Here is a 17,816-nt window from a genome sequence, read left to right as displayed (position 1 = left end):
CAAAAAGAAAAACCAGGAAAGTGAATGAACGACATGGAAACAGGATTCTACCTAAGAAAGAAGCAAAGGGGGTCCCAGCATGATTGAAAAATCAGAGTTCGAGATCTCACAGCTGTGCAGTAGGCCCAGAAACTGGGTACCCCATATTGGAGCAGGTCAGAAGGCTCTAGGAAAGAACTTTTCAAGAAGATAAAAACGGTAGGAAGGAAACCAGATGTATCTGAATCTGATTTATATAATTTGAAGAATCTGAGGATAAATTAGTTGAGATAGATATATATATGGAGGCAGGGGAATGAAACATTATTAACAAAAAGTAAAGATAACTGACTATGGGGATAGTATTTATATAGTCATAAACACTGAAAACACTAATTCAAATGTTACAACATAACCATACTGGGAGGATAAGGAGAAAGTGTAGGTGCATGTGACAAAGGGCACAGAATAAGGGCTAAATAGTGGAAGTCAGTAAATAGTAGCCTGAAACTGAAAAATAAAAATTGAGCATTATAAGCATGCCATCCACAGCACAGAGATTAAGTGGAAAAAGAATACGCTAAGACTTGCCTCTGAGGAGTAAAAAGTTATAGGGAAACTCCTGCTTCATTATAACAAGTCTTAAGGAATTCTTTGACTACACATGTGCACCTGATAATTAAAAAACTTACTGTGCATTGAGAACAAAGAATAAAAAGCCACGCTTGACCTGTTTTACTTCCCATCTGAGATGGGAGTAGATACATGCCCACCTTACAAACTGAAGTCAATCTCATCACCCAATTCTCTAGGCCAAGAACAGAGAGATTATGTGGTTTTCTACCTTTCTGATGTCGTGTGTCACCAATTACGCCATCAAAATCTTATTTTCACCAAAGACAGACACCCACTTTCGCCAAGAACTGGTAAATATAAACAGGTGTACCATTTATAGCAAATGTCTTACTGGTTAAGGGTGAATTTTAATATGAATTCTTACTCTGATCAAAAAATACTGCATCCCACCGAAGAACTAAGATCCCCCCAAAGGAGTAGTGGTGATTCAAGAAAGGAATGGACGTTCCGGTTGACATCTCAGAAGGCTGAGAAGTTAAACCCTAAAGGTCACAGAGACAACTACAAGGGCTCAAGCTTTTGGAAATCCAGAAATGTCAATCTGGCAAACAGGACCCACACCCCAAATATACTGAGAAAAACAGTCACCTGATTTCACATCAAACACACTAATGTAGTCTATGGAGCCGGCTGCAATGTGGGTACCAGAGGGATGCCAGCTGAGACTCAGGATGCGACCTTGGGAGTTGTACAAAAAGAAAGTGACACACATATAAATATACAGCAAAGGGTAACTGAGTTCTCCTTTCACAATCATCTACAGAACTAGTGTCTGACAGTCTTAGCTCTTATCTACTGTGCTCTTGTAAAGAGATATTTCATAAGAAATGAGGAAAAATTTTACACTGGGATCCACAATGAATATTTAAAATTTACTTTAATAATGTATAAATGGTTGAGGGGGGTAAATAAGCCAACTTTTTGAGGGTGATGATAGCAATCTAACAAAATTTAAACATATTATTTGGCCCAGTAATTGCACTGGGAATAAAACAAAGAGAAATGTTTGCATACATATCCAAATATACATATATAAGAATGTTCACTGTTGCAATGGTCGAAGCAGAAAAAATATTAATATCCATCAATAGAAATGTGGTGAAATTGCAACACCATAAAATGGAATGCCATGACTGATGCAGAAGGATGTCTGTGATACAGCAAGTGAAAAGACAAGCTGAAAAATAAGCATAAGCACTCCTGTGTATTTGTTTATATGAGTGTGCAAAAAAACACCCAAAAGACATTAAGAGCAAACAAAAAAATAGGAATCTGGTTAGCAGAGGATAAATATTACTAATGGACACAAATACATAAAACAGTTACTGTCATCTAAAAGAGGGGTCAGCAAACTATGGCCCAAAGGCCAAATCAGGCCCACCAACTTGTTTCTGTAAGTTTTACCAAAACCCAACATGCCTGTTTAAGTATTATGTATTGCTACTTTTGTGCTACAAGGACAGAGTTGGCAGAGACTGGATTTCAAAATCTAAAATATTTACTACCTGGGGTCTTTACTGAGCATTTGCTAATCCCTAGAGGTGGAACATGGACAACTGTTTATAAACTTCCTCAATTTGAATGCACTAGAAGGATTAAGAACCATAGCTCCTAAGAAAAAAATCCTAGTTTTGAGACTTTGCACACACGTTAAAACTTCACAAAAATAAGTGAGAATTAACAAATCAACTTACATAGCTTTATTAGTTTGGATTTCCAGTTTTCTTTATCACTTAACCAGGCAATCATAACTATGACACACAGTGAAGAAAGCCTGAACAAGAGATGGCTTTCAGCATATACCCTGTACTCAGATAAAGATAGCATGTAGATAAAATATTACCTGGACCCATGGGAAAATATCTCATCCCCAGAGGCACAGAAACATAACCTCTTGTTAAGGCTACTCACTGTCCCACCAAGAATGACCCTTACTTTTCTGCCGATCAAAGTTCCTTTCAAACTGGATTTTGTCTGGGGCGATTTGAAATAGCTTCACAGATCCATCTTCACAGCCAACCTATTAGGAAAAAAGAGGTCAAAAACAGAAAATGAGTATTTTACAGAACTAAATTTACCTATTTACAAACACACACATCTGCCCCCTCAAAGCTATCACTTGCCATGTTAGAGAAAAATAAGATTGTGAGAAGAAAAAAAGTACTGGTACCAAGAAATGGATAGTATATTATTGGCAGCCTTCATGTCCTATCCAGAAAGCAGGCTAATCAGTGGCCCAATTCCTGCAGAGGACATGGAAAAGAAGTTAGATTTCACTGCACATTCCTGCTAGAGACCCATGGCCTAAATAAGGGACCTATTAGTTATATGACCTAAATGGAGACATGTGAGGATATCGTACAAATTAATGTCAATCAAAAAAGAATCATAGGCTTTCCCAGAAAATAAAATCTCTGAAAGTACCCATCCTAATGATTAACAATAGTGGGGAAAAGTAGAAAACTAGTCTTTGCTCAGTGTTTGAGAAACACCATAATGAAACACAGTTCCACAAGCCAACTTGGGGAAAGACTCAGAATTTTTAATATATGTTAGCACACTGTGAATCTACAGTAAAATTTACTATTAATGTGCCCTATTTTGAGATGTAATTTACATAAAGCAAAAAGCACAACAGAACAAAAAGCCTCTATATCTCCCAATTCCAAAGAACATAGTTGGGGAAATGCTGAACTGAACAAACCTGCTCATTCCCTAATTGAAGTAATGAATCCAAAGCAGCAGCAGCAGCAAAGATGCAAAAGGACAAGAGATTTTAACCCCCAATGTCAACTCCAATCTTGTACTGGGGTTGCTGGAGTCCAACTCTGACTGGCGAGCTACATGCCATATATAACTTTACTCTCTGAGCACAGGGAAGAAAGTTTAAGTGGGCACAAAGGCAATCCTGGTTTGAATTGCCAATAGTTGCTTACTGACCAAAAGTTGAGAGCCACTGGGGCTGGCAGCCATGCTCCAAATGGGTCCTCCAAAGGCATCCATGGCATACTTAATGTTTAATGCCTGCAGATCATACTCGATAATCTCTCCATTGAGTCCAGCACTAAAGAGTCGCTGTCCTTTTGCCCAACACAGAGCTTCTGTAGCCCGAGACTCATGACCTGGGAAAAACTATAGAAACACCATTAACTTTTCAACCACCATGAATTCATCAGCTACCAGCACTATCTGATCGCAGGCAACATGGTGAAAATTAAAATACTTCCCAAAAAATAAACAGTGTAGAGTTTTGTGCTACCAGAAGATCATGTCTCTTGAAATTTTCACTTTTTTCAGGTTCAAATTTTAGTTATACACTTGGTTTTGTTTCTTTTTACTAGAACTTATTCTGCAAAGCCTAGTCAGTAGAATAAAATTTGTATCCCATCATATTTGATGTATCAAATTTAAAAAAAATCAAATCTACTAGCTTGACTGGGTGATGGTTTCAAAAGTATACATATGTTCAAAAGTCATGAATATATATACTTTAAATGCAAGCTGCTTATTGTGTCAATTTTATCTGTAAAATCTATTTACAAAATAAACTATTACAGCTCACTCCAATTTCTCATTCAAGTCTCAGATTTCTAAGGGCTTTCTTAGCACTCAAAATTTTTTCATACCTATCAAGGCATATTTTATTCTTATATCTGATTGACAAAGAGAGACTGAGTAGGTATAATTTTTCCTCTGAAACTGAAAAAGGCCCAACTTGTGGAGTAAGTGGCTTGCCCCAATTGCCAACATGGATGTAGATCTCCTTATTCCTAGTCTGTATATTCTTTTCACATTAACAGAAACAATTCTTCCTTGCTCTGCAAGTGATTAACAGAGGTAAGCAATCTTTAGTAGGGAAGAGAGTACAGAGATGGCAGAAGACTAGACTGAATTAATTAACTGCTGAAAAAAGAAAACATGACAGAAGAAAATAAGGGATACTAATTAAGGAATGGTTGACATATTCATTCAACAAACATTAACTCAGCAGTGGCTTTGTACTAGGCACATGCTAAGTGCTGGGAATATAGTCATAAATATCACTGACATAAACCCTGTTTTCATAAAACCTGAAGTTCAGTAGGGAAGAAAGACATTAAACAAATATACTATTATAGGATAACTATCACAGATGATAAGAAAAATCACAGGATGCAACAAGCATGTGCCACAGCATATGTCTCATACTCCAGAATGTAACCCATTTGCGGTGAACACCAAATTTCTAACTCCTATTAGCTTTTCAGGGGTCAGCTCAGTTTAAGTCATTCCTTCTCAGGATTCCTAAACTGACCTTGGCAGAGTAAGGCGCCTCTCCACTAACATTCTATGCTTGTCTTTAGCCTATCATAATATTTACCACACTGTTTGGAAACTGTGTACTTATTTTTCCCCCACTGGACTTTGAGCTCCTTGAAGGCAGGGCCTCTGACATTCGTCTTCATGCCTAATACTTGCACTCACTCATTCATAAACATTTACAGAGTGCCTCAATTTCAAGTAGCAGGCTGCTGGGCACTGAGTCCACTCATTTATCTACTTGTCCATTTTATTCCACAGTGACTGGTAGGGCACATAAGGCACTCAATAAATGTGAATTGAACTATTTTGTTGCACCTGAAATCAGTAACCAGTGCCTTTGAAAAATATCCTGTTTTAACAGTCCTCTACTGTTAACATACTTTACCTAGTTTAAAATCTCCCTTACTCCCAAATTGAGGCATTTAAGTGTATATTCTTTCAGATAGATGAACTTAGGAATCTACCTTCTTGCCACAATGTCACCAGAAAGTTTCATTTTTTTCTGAATTAACCAATGAAATGGGTACTGACACCCCCAGCAGTAAATGCTGCCTTACCAACGTTACAATGGTGTAGAGACTGATACAAACCAATGGTCTCAACCATTTCCCTTCTGCTTGCACCCAAAAGTTTCAGCGAACCTGTTTCCAAATAACAGTGAGCTGCCACAACTCCTAGGTAGGATCTTTCTATCCAGCATTACACAGATCAAAACTCTGAGCTCAGACAAGAGATTGCACATTTGCTATATAAGTTATGTGGTTCTAAAAACTCCAAAAAGATGAGGGAGAGTTACTTTCTTTTGAACTCTTCGAATATAAAAGACACATAAAACTTTGTACAATTGAACTTAAGATGAAAATTAACACCAGAAATACCCAATCAGGCTCCCAAATGACTTACTTTCTCCTGAAAGTAGTTTGCTGACAAGTTATAAATTTCCACAGTGCCATCTGTTCGTGAAACAGCCAATCTGTTTGAGTGGTTATGGTAAGCCACACAGCGGATTCCTGATGGAATATAATTAAAGAAACGTACACGATGGACCTTAAATTCGCCCATTCCTAGAGAGGAAAAAAAGTCATTGATGTTAAGTATTAACTGTAGTACATGTCCTATGTATTGTTTCTTATTGTTACAGTTGTACATGCAAGACTCCAACTATATCTCAGGAGATTCATTTCTAAATAACTAGTAATGCTTTCATGCCCCGAACAAGAATCTATCAATCTCCAGAAGCTCAGGATGCTTCAGCAGAAAAACTAAAAGATCAACACACAGGTCATCACCCAGACTCCTAAACTCCCGACAACTGCCTGAAAGAAGAGGTCCCTGAAAGAGAGATGAGAATCTAAAACTTGATCTCAGAGCAAAAGACTGAACATAACCCCATTCTATAACAGGGAGTGCACACCTAAACAAAGGGAGACTCATGGAGCTGACCAGTTGTATTCCAGGCCGAAACTTAAGGTCCTCCTTTCTATTTTGTGTGTGAGGTTTCTTGGCGGGTGACGGTGAGTTAATACCACGACCACTCTCAAGAAGAAATGCTGACAACCTGAATCAGTCTCTCTCTCAAAACGAGATTTGTAGAACTGCATAAAAATCACCTCGAAAAATGGTTTTAAAAAATGCAGGATTCCAGGTCCTGCTCCATAGTTTCAGAATTCCAAACACTTAAAGGGGCGGGGGAGGCCCCGGAGAGGATGTAACTAGAAATCTGCATTTCAGCAAACACCTCTCCCTAACTCTATTGCCTAAGTTTTCAAATTACAGTCTCAAAACTGAGATCGTGCCCGTGACGCTGATGTGGCAGGCGACTCGAGATCTCAAGGGAAGTAAGTGACAGGACTTGGTGCGGCATGTCCACTGCCTACACACCCCTTCGCCACGCTGTCCCCCGCCCTGCCCCGCCCAGACAACACACGCACTCGGCGAGGGTAGGGACTGGGTCTGGTCAGCCTCTCACGCGTCTCCCTTCAAGATTAGGAAACCGCGGGCAGAACAGGTGAGTACGGCCCAGTTCGCTAAGAGAGCGGCTGAAGCGCGCGCTAGGTCTCCGCAGCCCCTTCCCTCCCCGGGAATTTACAGGGTAGCCCCCACCGGGAGTCGGCACAAGGTGGACAGTGAACGCCACGGCCGTTGGCCTAGGGCAGGCCGCACCCCCAAAACTTCCTTCTCACACCTGTTTCCTGCACCCCTTCCCCAACTCACCAGCAGAAGAGCGAGCATTAGCCGCTTTCCGGGATCGTCTCTCCGCCCCAGCCCCACGTGCGCGCGCGCTCGCGTGCTCTGCCCCGGAAGTGCTCGCGGCGCAAGGCCGGAAGTGCGCAGGCAGTGCTCGCGGCGGCGGCGACGGCGGCGGGAGGTTCGGTTGTCGCCCGTTGGCCGCGCGGCGCCGCGCTCGGCGGCCGCCATTGCAGGTCAGGCCGCGGGCGAGGGGCGCGGGAGGCCGCGGGGAGTAAGGGTCGAGCCGGGGATGGGGGCGAGGGTACGAGGGAGCGGGAAGCTAGAGAGCTGGGGCCGGGCGGGGCGCGCGCGGCTCGGGGAGAAGAATGGCGAGCCGAGGGGCGGGGAGCGGCGGGCGGGGGAGGGGCGGCTGGGAAGGGAAGGGGAGCGGGGAGGGCCGTGGAAGGTGGGGGCGAGCCCAGAGGGGTCCCCGGGGGTGAGAGGCCGGGGAATTTCGGGGGAAGGGAGTGGTGTAGGGCTGAAGGCGGAGGGCAGAAAGGGAAAGAGCGGAGAGGAGCGGGAGATGGGCGGAAAGGGTGGCCGAGCGCGGGCGGAGGGCGGAGAAGGGGGCGGTGCGGGCCGGAATCTCGAGGTATGTGCGGGAAGGGGCTCTTACCCCGGTGGGGAGGGAGCCTAGTACGCGAGATACGCAGAAGCGGTGTAGAAGTGGAACCCAGAAAGTAGTGGGAATATGAGAAAGGAGACTTCGTGGAGGAGGTGGGTGTAGGACTGTGAGGTTTGTCCGAGGGGACATTTAAAATCTTGGTGGTGGGGAGGTGCTGAGAAGTAATCTGGAGGGTGATAGAAAGGAAAAGGCAGTGTGGCGAGTGATGCACGTTCTTTTGTGGCTGTAGTGAGACGAGAGAGGAATGGGGTAGGGTCCTGGAGGTATGAAGTACTTCAGAATTGAGGGAAACGGAACGATTTGGAGAATGAGGGTGGTTAAAGAAGAACATTTAAACAGTGAATGAGAGGAGGGTGAGCAGTTTGGAATATTACTGGGGGGGGTACGGAGGAAGGCAGCTTAAAGAATAGTTTCTTTGAGAGGTAGGAGGAGGGGGTTAAACAGGTTGGTAATGCGTTTCACCGAAACTCGGGGGATATTTGGAAGTGGGCGGGACTAAAAATAGGAAGTGTTCGTAGCTCAAATTGAAGGGATGGGAGGGGATCAGAGGGAGAGGGTGGAGATGAGGGGCAGTGGGAGGAGAATACAGTGTAGAGTGAGACCTCAAGCGGGGCTAGAAAGGAAGGGGCTTTGGGGAAGACGGTGCCAGAGCAGTAAGGGGAGGAACGCTTGAGATGGGATTGCAGAGTAGCAGAAGATGGAGAAAACTGAAGTAACTCAGATCGACTGAAGCCATCTTTTCCATCCCTTGTCTACAAATACCTGTAAATTGATTCCCTCCATCATGGGAATCCTAAAATGTGATGGGAAAGTACCACGTGTTTGCATAGTATCTACACACGTTTCTGAACACACTCTTCAGTTTTGAAAAGTTTGGAAGCATTCAATTCCACCTACCCTCCATAGCCCCATTCTGGAGGGGATCAAGCTTCTTTTGAAACAGGATTTTAGCACCTTATATGACATAAGCCTGTCAAGAGACAAGATCCCCTTTGAAACCTAGACCATCCCTTTCAGTCACAAAACCACAATAACACTGCTAATAAAAATAATTGTATTCAGTTGTATATAAAACTTAATTGTTCACTTGGTGGAAAGGTACACAGAGAAATAGTCATGATGTTTAGAGAAAAAACCTTCCAGAGCTTAATCCCTGAAGCAGTTGAGTGAGCCCTGTGATGTTTGAGTTTTTCTTCCATTATGCAAACGATTTTATTCCGATGACTTGCTGTTTTTGTAGTATGTTGTAGTCCTACATACATTAAATAATAATTATATAGTGTATGGTAAGACATTCTGTTTGACATACACCAAAAAAAAATGTCCCTTCCCCTCGGGGGTGGGTGGGTAATCAATAACTGGAAAGACCATGTGTTAGGCACTGTGCTGAGAAGTTTACATTCATAACCTTGTTTAATTATTATAACAAACCTTTGAGATTATTTTTTGCTACGACCAATTTACTGGTACAGAAGCAAATTTAGGAGCTTAAATTACCCTATCACACAGAGTAAGTGGCAAAATCACAGAATCCAGGTGTGACAACTTGAATTCTAAACACAGAGTAGCCCTTGGAAGTGAATAAGTTCAATAAATACTAACTGTTGTCCTTGAAGTTGCAAGCGTACTTTGTGCCATGTATTTAATTTTTAAAATAATGTATTTTTAAAATTAAGTGTAAAGTTAAAACCTTTATGCAAAGCTTTCTTTTAAAAAAACTTAAAATACAAGATGAATCAATCAAAAGACTATAATGAAAATAATTTATAAACTTGCCTAATTCTAGTAAAATTGTTTGTAGCTTACCGAGTAAACCACTGAGTCACAGCTGCTGATGGGAGTAAGAACTCAATGTTCTGTTTAACAGTTTATTCTGCCACATTTTATTTGGGGGGCAGTTACCAGTACCAGGATCGTGTTACCAGTATGAGGATCGTTGCCCCACTGTTCTCCATAAGACATTAGTAATCTTTTAACAATTTAACATTCAGCAGTTAAGAAACCAGAGGATTAGAGAATTAGATTTTGTTGAAGGTTAAAGTGAATTGGTGGCAAAGAATGTCCTCTGTTCTCTTGCCTTATTTTGCCATCCACTAAGTATTGAATCCTGGAGGTGACATTAAGTAGATCTCGAGATTTCAAAAACCTAAAACTCATCAATTGAATATGATTTTTTAAAAAATTCTTTAAGGGCCTGCCACACAGGTGGAAGAACTACTTTGGCAAGTTAGAAGATCTGTCCCATAGGTGACTTATTTTCCATTTTGTAAGAAATGTGAGAAAGGCTGACATTTGCAAAGTCATCAGAAATTCTCACATAGAGATGCTGTGTGAGAGGACTGCAGACAAGGCGATACTGTGGAGGGGCTTGGGTGCACATTCCACCTCCACCCCTTAACTAGCTGTGGGATCAGTTACTTAACTTCAGCTTCTCTAAGCCTATTTCCTCATCTGTAAAATGGGAATAGTAAAACAGTGCCTACATAATAAGGATTGTTTTCAAGATGAAATGAGAGATCCAAATAAGGATCCAGAAATTTTAGCTGTGTGAGAAATGAATCTTTTTGTATTATAAAAAATAATGCTCTGCCTGGACATTTCTTCCTTTTTAAGAAATTGTGGTGGCACTTTGATTTGCCATGTTTTTAATAAGTTTAATAGTAACAACTTCAAAATAGAGACGGAAGCCAACTGACAATTAAGTATAGGGTATCTGAGATTGTTCTGATCCCAGTCAATTCTGAGTTTTGGTAAGGCTCCCATTGTGGCTCTAGATTGGTTTTGAGAATGCTGGTTCCTTTGCTGTCTGCAGTTTGTTCAGGGGTCTTGTTACCTGGACCACTGTCCTGAGAAGCAGCAGTGTCTTTACTTTCCAGACTAACTCCAGGTCTTAATGGGATGATCTGGGGCAAGCTCAGATAAGCAACATTTCTAGAAATTGTGAAGTCCCAGAAAAGATTGTTTTTTAAAGGAAAAAATTAGGAGTTAAAAATGTGTAAAGTGCACTTTTTAAAATTTTTCTTTACAGAGATAAAGTCATTGAATAAGTTAGGAATAGAGAATTTATGTATTATTTAGTTTGTTTAGTTAGGTGAAGGCCCAGAAAAATTGAGTAGAAAAAAGTTTTCCCTTTTTATAAGATGGAGGGATTGGAGAGTCAAAATAATTCACTGGAGAGGAATGAGTTTTGGTTTCTTTCCACACCTTTCCATTTTTCTAGGTCCACACCTCTAGTTGTGGCCTATGAGACTCCACTCTGAAATATTAATGAATTCATCCATCTTTTTGAAAGATGTTACCACACAGAAATTTCTCCATGCTCTACAGTTACACTGTCAATTTGGGCTTACTCCAAGTTACTTGGTCGTATCCAAATCTGGAATTAAATTCAAGACTCTTGAGATAGAGGTGCTGCTTGAGCTCTTCCATTGGCTCCTCTTGGTTTCATGATTTGATACAGTGTATTCATCAGACTGCCTTCAAATGTTGCTCTTGATAAAGCTGCAATTTCTACATACTGTCTTAGAACAAACACGGAGAAATTGCTCTAGTTCTCAAGTATTGTTGGAATTAGGTGACACTGCAGACTTAGAAATCTTTTTGTTATATGGAAGCTTTCATCATAATGTTACTCGTTATTAACTAATAGGCTTTGACTTGAGTTACACTTCTTTGCCCCTTTGTTTTCCTATCAACTTTGCCTAATCTCAAGGAAATGGATAGACTGGGCTGCATATTCTCAAATCCTTTTTAGTCAGCTCCACACTAAATGAAATACATATTCACTATCACCTCCATCATTTTTGCCCTTACTGAAGTACGCAGGTATACTTACCTACTCTGGTCCTGGGAACCACTATCTAGAGTAGTAATCTCAAGGAGCAAGAAAAGGAACCTGAATATAGGCCTTCTGATTTTAAGTGATTACTCTTCTCCTTCAAGAAACCTTGGAAGAGAAGAACTTTAAAAGGGCTGTTGGTTTTTCTGTTAGTGGTGGGGCCTCCTTATCTGCCAAGGCCTTTGCTTTTGCCCTTGAGCAGTATTACCTGTTCTTAAGTGGTGCCACTTAAAGGATATTTTAAGTGGCTAAAGAAGATTTTTAAAATTTGCTACAGGGATCATCTCCCTTAGCTTTCTTGCTAACACGCTCAATGTACATAAATGTAGCCAGGTCAGTCCACAGGTTCCTATGAGCTAGACTCATAAGCTTGTGAACTAGACTCTTAAAAGCTTGTTCTAGCACAAGTTTTTACCAGCCTGACTGGGTACAGCAGTAGAATGGTGAAACTGTAGGCTACAGAATTCCTACTTTTGGGAGCATTGCTAGATGTCTGCCAGTATCAGTACATGTCCTGAGGCAGGGCCTCCTACAGAAATGGATAAAGCTCTGTGCTCTTTTAAGTGCTAGGGATTATATGCAGTGCAGCCATTGATTTCCTTTGCCCACTGAGGCCACTGTTTTGAATTCTTGTTCTGAGGCTAGGAAATAGGGAATTCACTAAAAATATTTATGCATCCCTCTTTCCTAAACAGTCCACACACAGCCATCTCAAATGTGGTCAAAGGCAAAAGGTTGATCTTCCTACTACATGTCACATTGTGTCAACTATTTATTGCTCCTCCTAAACCACCAGTATTTTACTATAATACACCCATCAAGCAAAGTAATACTACATCATCAGTCACTGAAAGCTTATATACAAGAACCCTTTCTTCATCTGTATGCATTTATTAACCCTTGGAAACTTTGCAACTTCAGTTACTAGTTATGGAGCCTTTTTTTTGATTCATGGCTTAAAATATACCGACCATTCTCTAAATTACAGTCAAAATTATACTGTGGAAATGTTGATTTAATCCTATCCTTTAAAAAATTAAGTATTCGTCTGTCTTTAAAACATTTTTGCTTATGTTATATTTGGTCTCCAAGGTAGTTCAGGGAGTCAGGCATTAGCCCTGTAGTCATTGAGTGACTTATGCATGATGACACTTACTGTAAAAGAGTTTCACTTACAGGCTAGAATATAGGCCTTCTGATTTTAAGTGATTACTCTTCTCCTTCAAGAAACCTTGGAAGAGAAGAACTTTAAAAGTGCTCTTGGTTTTTCTGTTAGTAGTGGTGGGGCCACCTTATCTGCCAAGGCCTTTGCTTTTGCCCTTGAGCTAGTGTATTACCTGTTCTTAAGTGGTGCCACAATTGTGCTGCTGCAGGTCTGGCTTCTTCAAAGGTACCTTCTTGGTTCCCCCTGGCCTTCTGATCAGCTCCTGTGTGTTTACAGTGCTTGCCTGAAGCCTTGATGCCTTTTCATTCTCACTAGTACTTGGTTTTCTTCTTCAGGAGGGTATTTATTTTGGAGTGTGAATTGTGTCAGGTAGCCTAGGTTCTTGTTGCTTTCTCTGCCGCATACTAGTTCTGTGTGTACCACATACAAGCAAGTGTATCCATCAGTAGCCTTATCTGCAAAATAGAGATAAGTACATCTCATGGAATTGTCACAGTGATTGAAAGGCATACCACCCATGTATGTGTGTAGCTCTAATTCATAGGAAAAATTCAGTAAATATTAGCTGCTGTTTATTTTTGAATTTGAAGACCAGTGAATTGACCAACCCTACGTACCCCAAGTGTTTGGTGCTCAAGAGTAGAGGTTCTGGTATCTTAAAAGGATGTTGGCTATTACTTTTCCCTAGAGATCCAAAATGAAGAATAACATCAGTAAAGAAACCTGGTTTTTTAAAAATGAGGTGTTCTGCTTAACTTGAACAAATTAACCTATTATCTTGCTGTACTACATTTGGTAAACTGTAACCTTCCATTAAGATTCCACCTATTCATTGTCAAGACACACAGAAACTTAAGATTCCTCATCTTCTCTCCCCCATGAATCTGTCCTTCCCAGAAAGACAAGTGAAATCAGTTGTTTGAGGCAAGTGTCCCATTTCTACCCGTTTTTGAGAAATGCCAGAAACTGGCCACTAGGTGGTACTGTTGCATAAAATGAAAGTTAATTGTTGTGTTGTAGTGTCTGAGTGAAAGATGGACAAAGCATTTGATGAGAGTTCTTTCAGAAATCAGCTTGTCATTCACTAAGGTTGTCTGAAGGACTTTCCCAGTTTTTGGCTTTTAGTTAAAGGAGATCCTTTGAACCTTGAAATGTAAATAACCAAAGTGGTAGATGTGACATTTCTACCACCAAAGGAAAAAGTAAAACCTAAAACAATCCCTTCATTTTTTTTAGAAATGTGGATTAGAGTGTGAGCTCTGCAGGGTGTATGTTGGGTTCAAATTCTGGCTCTCTTGACTAGTAACTATGTGACCTTGAATAAAATTATGATAATACCAGTTAACTTTCCATACTATGGTTAACCCTTGGTGACCTTAACAGTCTCATGCAGTATCAGTTGAAAGATTACATCTTACAGGGTCAGGCAAATAACAATGTGTCTAAAGCACTTAGAAAAGTGCCTGGTACACAGTAAGTGATAAATACTAGCTATTGTTATTATCTTAAATTTTTGTTTTTCCTCTACAGCTTATTTTCAGTTGCTTTTTAAAGACAGAAAGCTCATGGTGCAAATTGTTATTTCCAGGTGAGTATATGTTGAGACTTTTCTATTTAGCTTGAATGATTAGGGCTATATAGGTTTGACATTTTTCCTGGAAGAATCAGGGTCCTCAGGTGCAACTTGCACAAATCCTGGCATTTCAATGCCCAGCACTGCCCAGTTTCCCAAGAACTTATGCTCAGTACAGAGTTCCTTTGGGCCTTGAATGGTGGTGTAGGACACTATTCATCCTTCACCCTTCAAAAATATTGTAACCACCAGCCCTTTGCTTGCAGTGCTGGGGCTGGAGGCCTGGCAGAATGGGTGCTGATGGAGCTACAGGGGGAGATCGAGGCTCGCTACAGCACTGGATTAGCTGGAAACCTCCTGGGAGACCTACATTACACCACTGAGGTGAGGGGACTTTTCTTTCCCTGCCTAATGTCTCAGGAAAGCAAGCTACACCAAGGTGGTGCTCCCAGGACCCACAGTGAGGACTGCCCTCAGGTTTGTTATTCAAGATCTAGCTAATCTGTAAGCTGTCTGCTTGTTCTCCCAGCCCTCACCCCCCACCTGTACAGTGGCAGGGAAGTTAGCTCTGAAAGTGGAACTTCTCTTACCTGGGGCTAGGAAGAGTGAAAAGTTGTGTAAGGGTGGTTTGTTCAGTGTGGCCATCCAACAGTGGTAGAGCCAACAGGGAGTGGAGGTGCCAGCACTGCCTGCCAGGAGCTTCTCTAGAAGGCACTGGAGCGTTATGACCTTGTCCTGAACCTCAGGCATCTCGTTCTTGTTCTGCCAAAGGGAATCCCTGTGCTGATCGTGGGACATCATATCCTGTATGGGAAAGTCATCCACCTCGAGAAACCTTTTGCTGTCCTTGTCAAACACACTCCTGGGGAGGATTGTGATGAGCTTGCCTGCAAGACTGGCACCCAATACCTGGTGACAGCACTCATCAAAAACAAGATTCTTTTCAAAACTCGCCCTAAGCCCATTATCACCAACGTCCCCAAGAAAGTATGAAAGAACCCCGGATTTTCCCTAGAGAGCGGCCAGCTCCTTGGACTCGTGCTCCGCTGCCACCTCGAGGACGCCTCGAAGGTTCCCTGGGACCACAGGGGGGTCCTGTTCTGAACACAGGCCACCCACTGGGCATGAACTCAGATCCCTTCCTTATGGCAACTGGTTCTCTTGGTGGAAATCTGGCCCCATTTCCAAGGAACCCTTCTCCTTTTCCAACTTCATCAGGCTCACTGGCTTCAAATCCAGCACCTTTCCCTGCTGGTACTCGTGACCCAGGCATGGCTTCTTTTCCAAGAGGGATGAATGCCACTGGCACAGGTGCAGTTTCTTTCCCAAGGCCTGGTGGCCTCTTGGGCCCAGGCCCAGGGCCAGCTCTAAACCCTAGGCCAGGGGCTCTTCCAGGGCCAGGGCCTGTGTCTAATCCAAGGTTAGGGGGTCTCCCAGGGCCAGGTCCCATGTCTAATCCAAGGGTAGGTGGTCTCCTGGGAACAGGTCCTGACCCCAGAAGTGGTGGCCCCATGGGCCCTGGATCTGGACCCAACATGAGAGGTGTCCTATTGACCTCTGGGAATGGTCCTCCCAATCCTAGGCCCATTGGCCTGGGCCCTGGACCAAATCCCAATCTGAGATCAGGCTTTGTGGGTACAAACCCTGCTCCGAGGTCAGGTATGTTTCCAGGCCCTGGCCTTGGGACCAACCCAAGAGCAAGTGGTCTGGCTCCAGGCATTGGGCCTAACCCAAGGGCAGGTGGCCTGGGCCCAGGCCCTAATCTGGACACCAGAGTAGGTGGCCTCTTGGGCACAGGGTCTGGTCTTAACTTAAGAATGGCTGGACCCCAAGGCCTAGATCTTGCCCCCATTCTAAGAGCAGCAGGTCTTTTAGGAGCCAATTCTGCTTCTTTCTCCCAGGCCTCTGGAAACATGGGTACAAGCCCCTCCATGGCAAGAATACCTGGACCCATGGGCCCAAGCTCGGGTCCTGGCTCTCGGGGAATTGGCCTTCCGGGCCCAAATCCATCCCCCATGTCAAGGGCTCCTGGACCCATAGGCCCCAGTTCAGGTCATTTTTCAAGGCCAGCTGGCCCTGTGGGAGTAAATGCTAATCCCTTTCCGAGGGGGACAGGTTCAGGAGGACTGAATCCAGCTGCCTTCTCTCAGTCTTCTGGTACATTGGCTTCAAACCCAGCCAATTTCCAGAGGTCTGCTGGCCTCCAGGGCTCAGGTCCAGCAGTGTTCCCAAGAGCCTGTGGGCCACTAGGCCCCAACCCAACTAACTTCCCAAGGGCCACTGGCTTACAGGGTCCAAGTCCAGCTACCTTCCCAAGGTCTACTGGCCCATTAGGCCCTGGCCAGGTTAGTTTCCCAAGGTCAGCTCCTGGGCCCCTGGGCTCTTCAGCAGGCCCTGTGGGTATCAACCCAGCTCCTTATGCAAGGCCAACTGGGACCCTGGGTCTAAATCCAGCTTCCTTTCCAAGGATGAATGGCCCTGTAGGCAAGACTTTGGTCCCATTTCCTAGAGTGGGGAGCCTCCCTGGCACAAACCAAGCTGCTTTCCCCAGACCAGGCGGTCCAATGACTGCAATGTATCCAAATGGAATGTTACCCCCTTAAGCACCATTTTCTGTCCAGGACCGCCTTGATTTCTAGGCACCAAGATTCTGGGCAGGGAATGTGTCAGGTAAAAGGGTAGATACAGAGTCACAGTCTGAAATACATAGCTGGGGCTCAAGTTCAAATGAGCCATCTTTTTCCTCTCTCTCGACTGAAGGTGAAATGTTATTTGTGGGATGTGGACTACAGAAGGTGGAAATAATCCTGATCTTGAGAGAAAGGAACTCCAGCCTTCCAGAAACCTGCTGTGCTTTTGTCCCACAGCTTTCTGCCCCTTGTTTCTTACTAGTTTCTTGAATTGTTCTTGTGGACTTTTCCTCAGGGATACATTGGCCTGCAGGTCCCAATTCATATGTAGTCCCCTACTTACCACTGGAGAATCAGCTCACTGCTCTCTAGAAATGTTGGATTGGTGAACAGACTATGCTTCAGCAGCTCTGACCTAGGCAGACTTGGACCTGGTCATCCTCTACTGCCATACCTTTCCCTGGGGGCTTGAACACAGAACAGAGAGGTGGGCAGCCACCTCAAAGACCCACCAGATACAAGTTCTGCTTGGCTAATGGCCTGCAGCTTCCTTCTGGGACTCAGAGGAGCTCAGAATCAAGGCTCCACTGCTCATCCAGCTCCTTCTCCACTGGTACTCCCAATCAAAGAACCTCAAAATCTAAACTGATGTGGACAGGAATACCGAAATTGGGTGGGGGTGGGGTGGGAGGGCAAAGGGGAGTAATCACTGTGCTTTGTTCAGCTTGATACTAGGGGATGGTGATTTTCCTGCATTGTATCTTTTCTTACTGTTTCTTTAATAAATGGGATGAGAGGGCTGTTGCTGTCCTCCATTTTGTTACCTGTAACACAGGGAA

General features: G+C 43.1%; 4 protein-coding genes across 4 annotated transcripts in view; 2 read left to right on the top strand and 2 right to left on the bottom strand.

Moving 5' to 3' along the window:
• The window catches only part of UTP4 (UTP4 small subunit processome component), a 38,430-nt gene extending 31,160 nt beyond the window's left edge, over nucleotides 1–7,270 (bottom strand). Inside the window, exons 1-5 of the mRNA XM_073225532.1 lie at nucleotides 7,132–7,270; nucleotides 5,821–5,981; nucleotides 3,556–3,747; nucleotides 2,551–2,635; nucleotides 1,204–1,293 (exon numbers count right to left, since the gene is read on the bottom strand). Coding sequence (XP_073081633.1) covers nucleotides 1,204–1,293; nucleotides 2,551–2,635; nucleotides 3,556–3,747; nucleotides 5,821–5,979 — 526 coding nt within the window. The 5' untranslated portion in view covers nucleotides 5,980–5,981; nucleotides 7,132–7,270. The remainder of the gene's footprint in view (nucleotides 1–1,203; nucleotides 1,294–2,550; nucleotides 2,636–3,555; nucleotides 3,748–5,820; nucleotides 5,982–7,131) is intronic.
• Nucleotides 7,218–15,350, top strand: CHTF8 (chromosome transmission fidelity factor 8). The gene is made up of 4 exons (XM_037025316.2): nucleotides 7,218–7,340; nucleotides 14,305–14,362; nucleotides 14,614–14,731; nucleotides 15,119–15,350. The coding sequence occupies exons 2-4, from the start codon at nucleotides 14,340–14,342 to the stop codon at nucleotides 15,338–15,340; spliced, it is 363 nt and encodes a 120-aa protein (XP_036881211.1). The 5' UTR covers nucleotides 7,218–7,340; nucleotides 14,305–14,339; the 3' UTR covers nucleotides 15,341–15,350.
• HAS3 (hyaluronan synthase 3) overlaps nucleotides 13,092–17,816 on the bottom strand; it is a 30,138-nt gene continuing 25,413 nt past the window's right edge. Inside the window, exon 4 of the mRNA XM_073225533.1 lies at nucleotides 13,092–13,229. Coding sequence (XP_073081634.1) covers nucleotides 13,179–13,229 — 51 coding nt within the window. The 3' untranslated portion in view covers nucleotides 13,092–13,178. The remainder of the gene's footprint in view (nucleotides 13,230–17,816) is intronic.
• Nucleotides 15,337–17,659, top strand: DERPC (DERPC proline and glycine rich nuclear protein). Its single transcript, XM_037025315.2, has one exon. The coding sequence runs from the start codon at nucleotides 15,337–15,339 to the stop codon at nucleotides 16,948–16,950; it is 1,614 nt and encodes a 537-aa protein (XP_036881210.1). The 3' UTR covers nucleotides 16,951–17,659.

The sequence above is a fragment of the Manis javanica genome, chromosome 17, assembly GCF_040802235.1.
Source record: "Manis javanica isolate MJ-LG chromosome 17, MJ_LKY, whole genome shotgun sequence".
In the NCBI taxonomy this organism is placed as follows: domain Eukaryota; kingdom Metazoa; phylum Chordata; class Mammalia; order Pholidota; family Manidae; genus Manis; species Manis javanica.
The sequence above is the reverse complement of the archived record's forward strand: the minus strand, read 5'-3'. Positions and strand labels throughout refer to the sequence as shown.

Bases quoted from the DNA above. Each gene is read 5' to 3' on its own strand.
- CHTF8 (XM_037025316.2), top strand. From the start codon at position 14,340: ATGGTGCAAATTGTTATTTCCAG. The intron at 14,363-14,613 runs GTGAGTATATGT...CTTTGCTTGCAG, and splicing joins GTGCAAATTGTTATTTCCAG to TGCTGGGGCTGGAGGCCTGG. The intron at 14,732-15,118 runs GTGAGGGGACTT...GTTCTGCCAAAG, and splicing joins ACCTACATTACACCACTGAG to GGAATCCCTGTGCTGATCGT.
- DERPC (XM_037025315.2), top strand. From the start codon at position 15,337: ATGAAAGAACCCCGGATTTTCCCTAGAGAGCGGCCAGCTCCTTGGACT.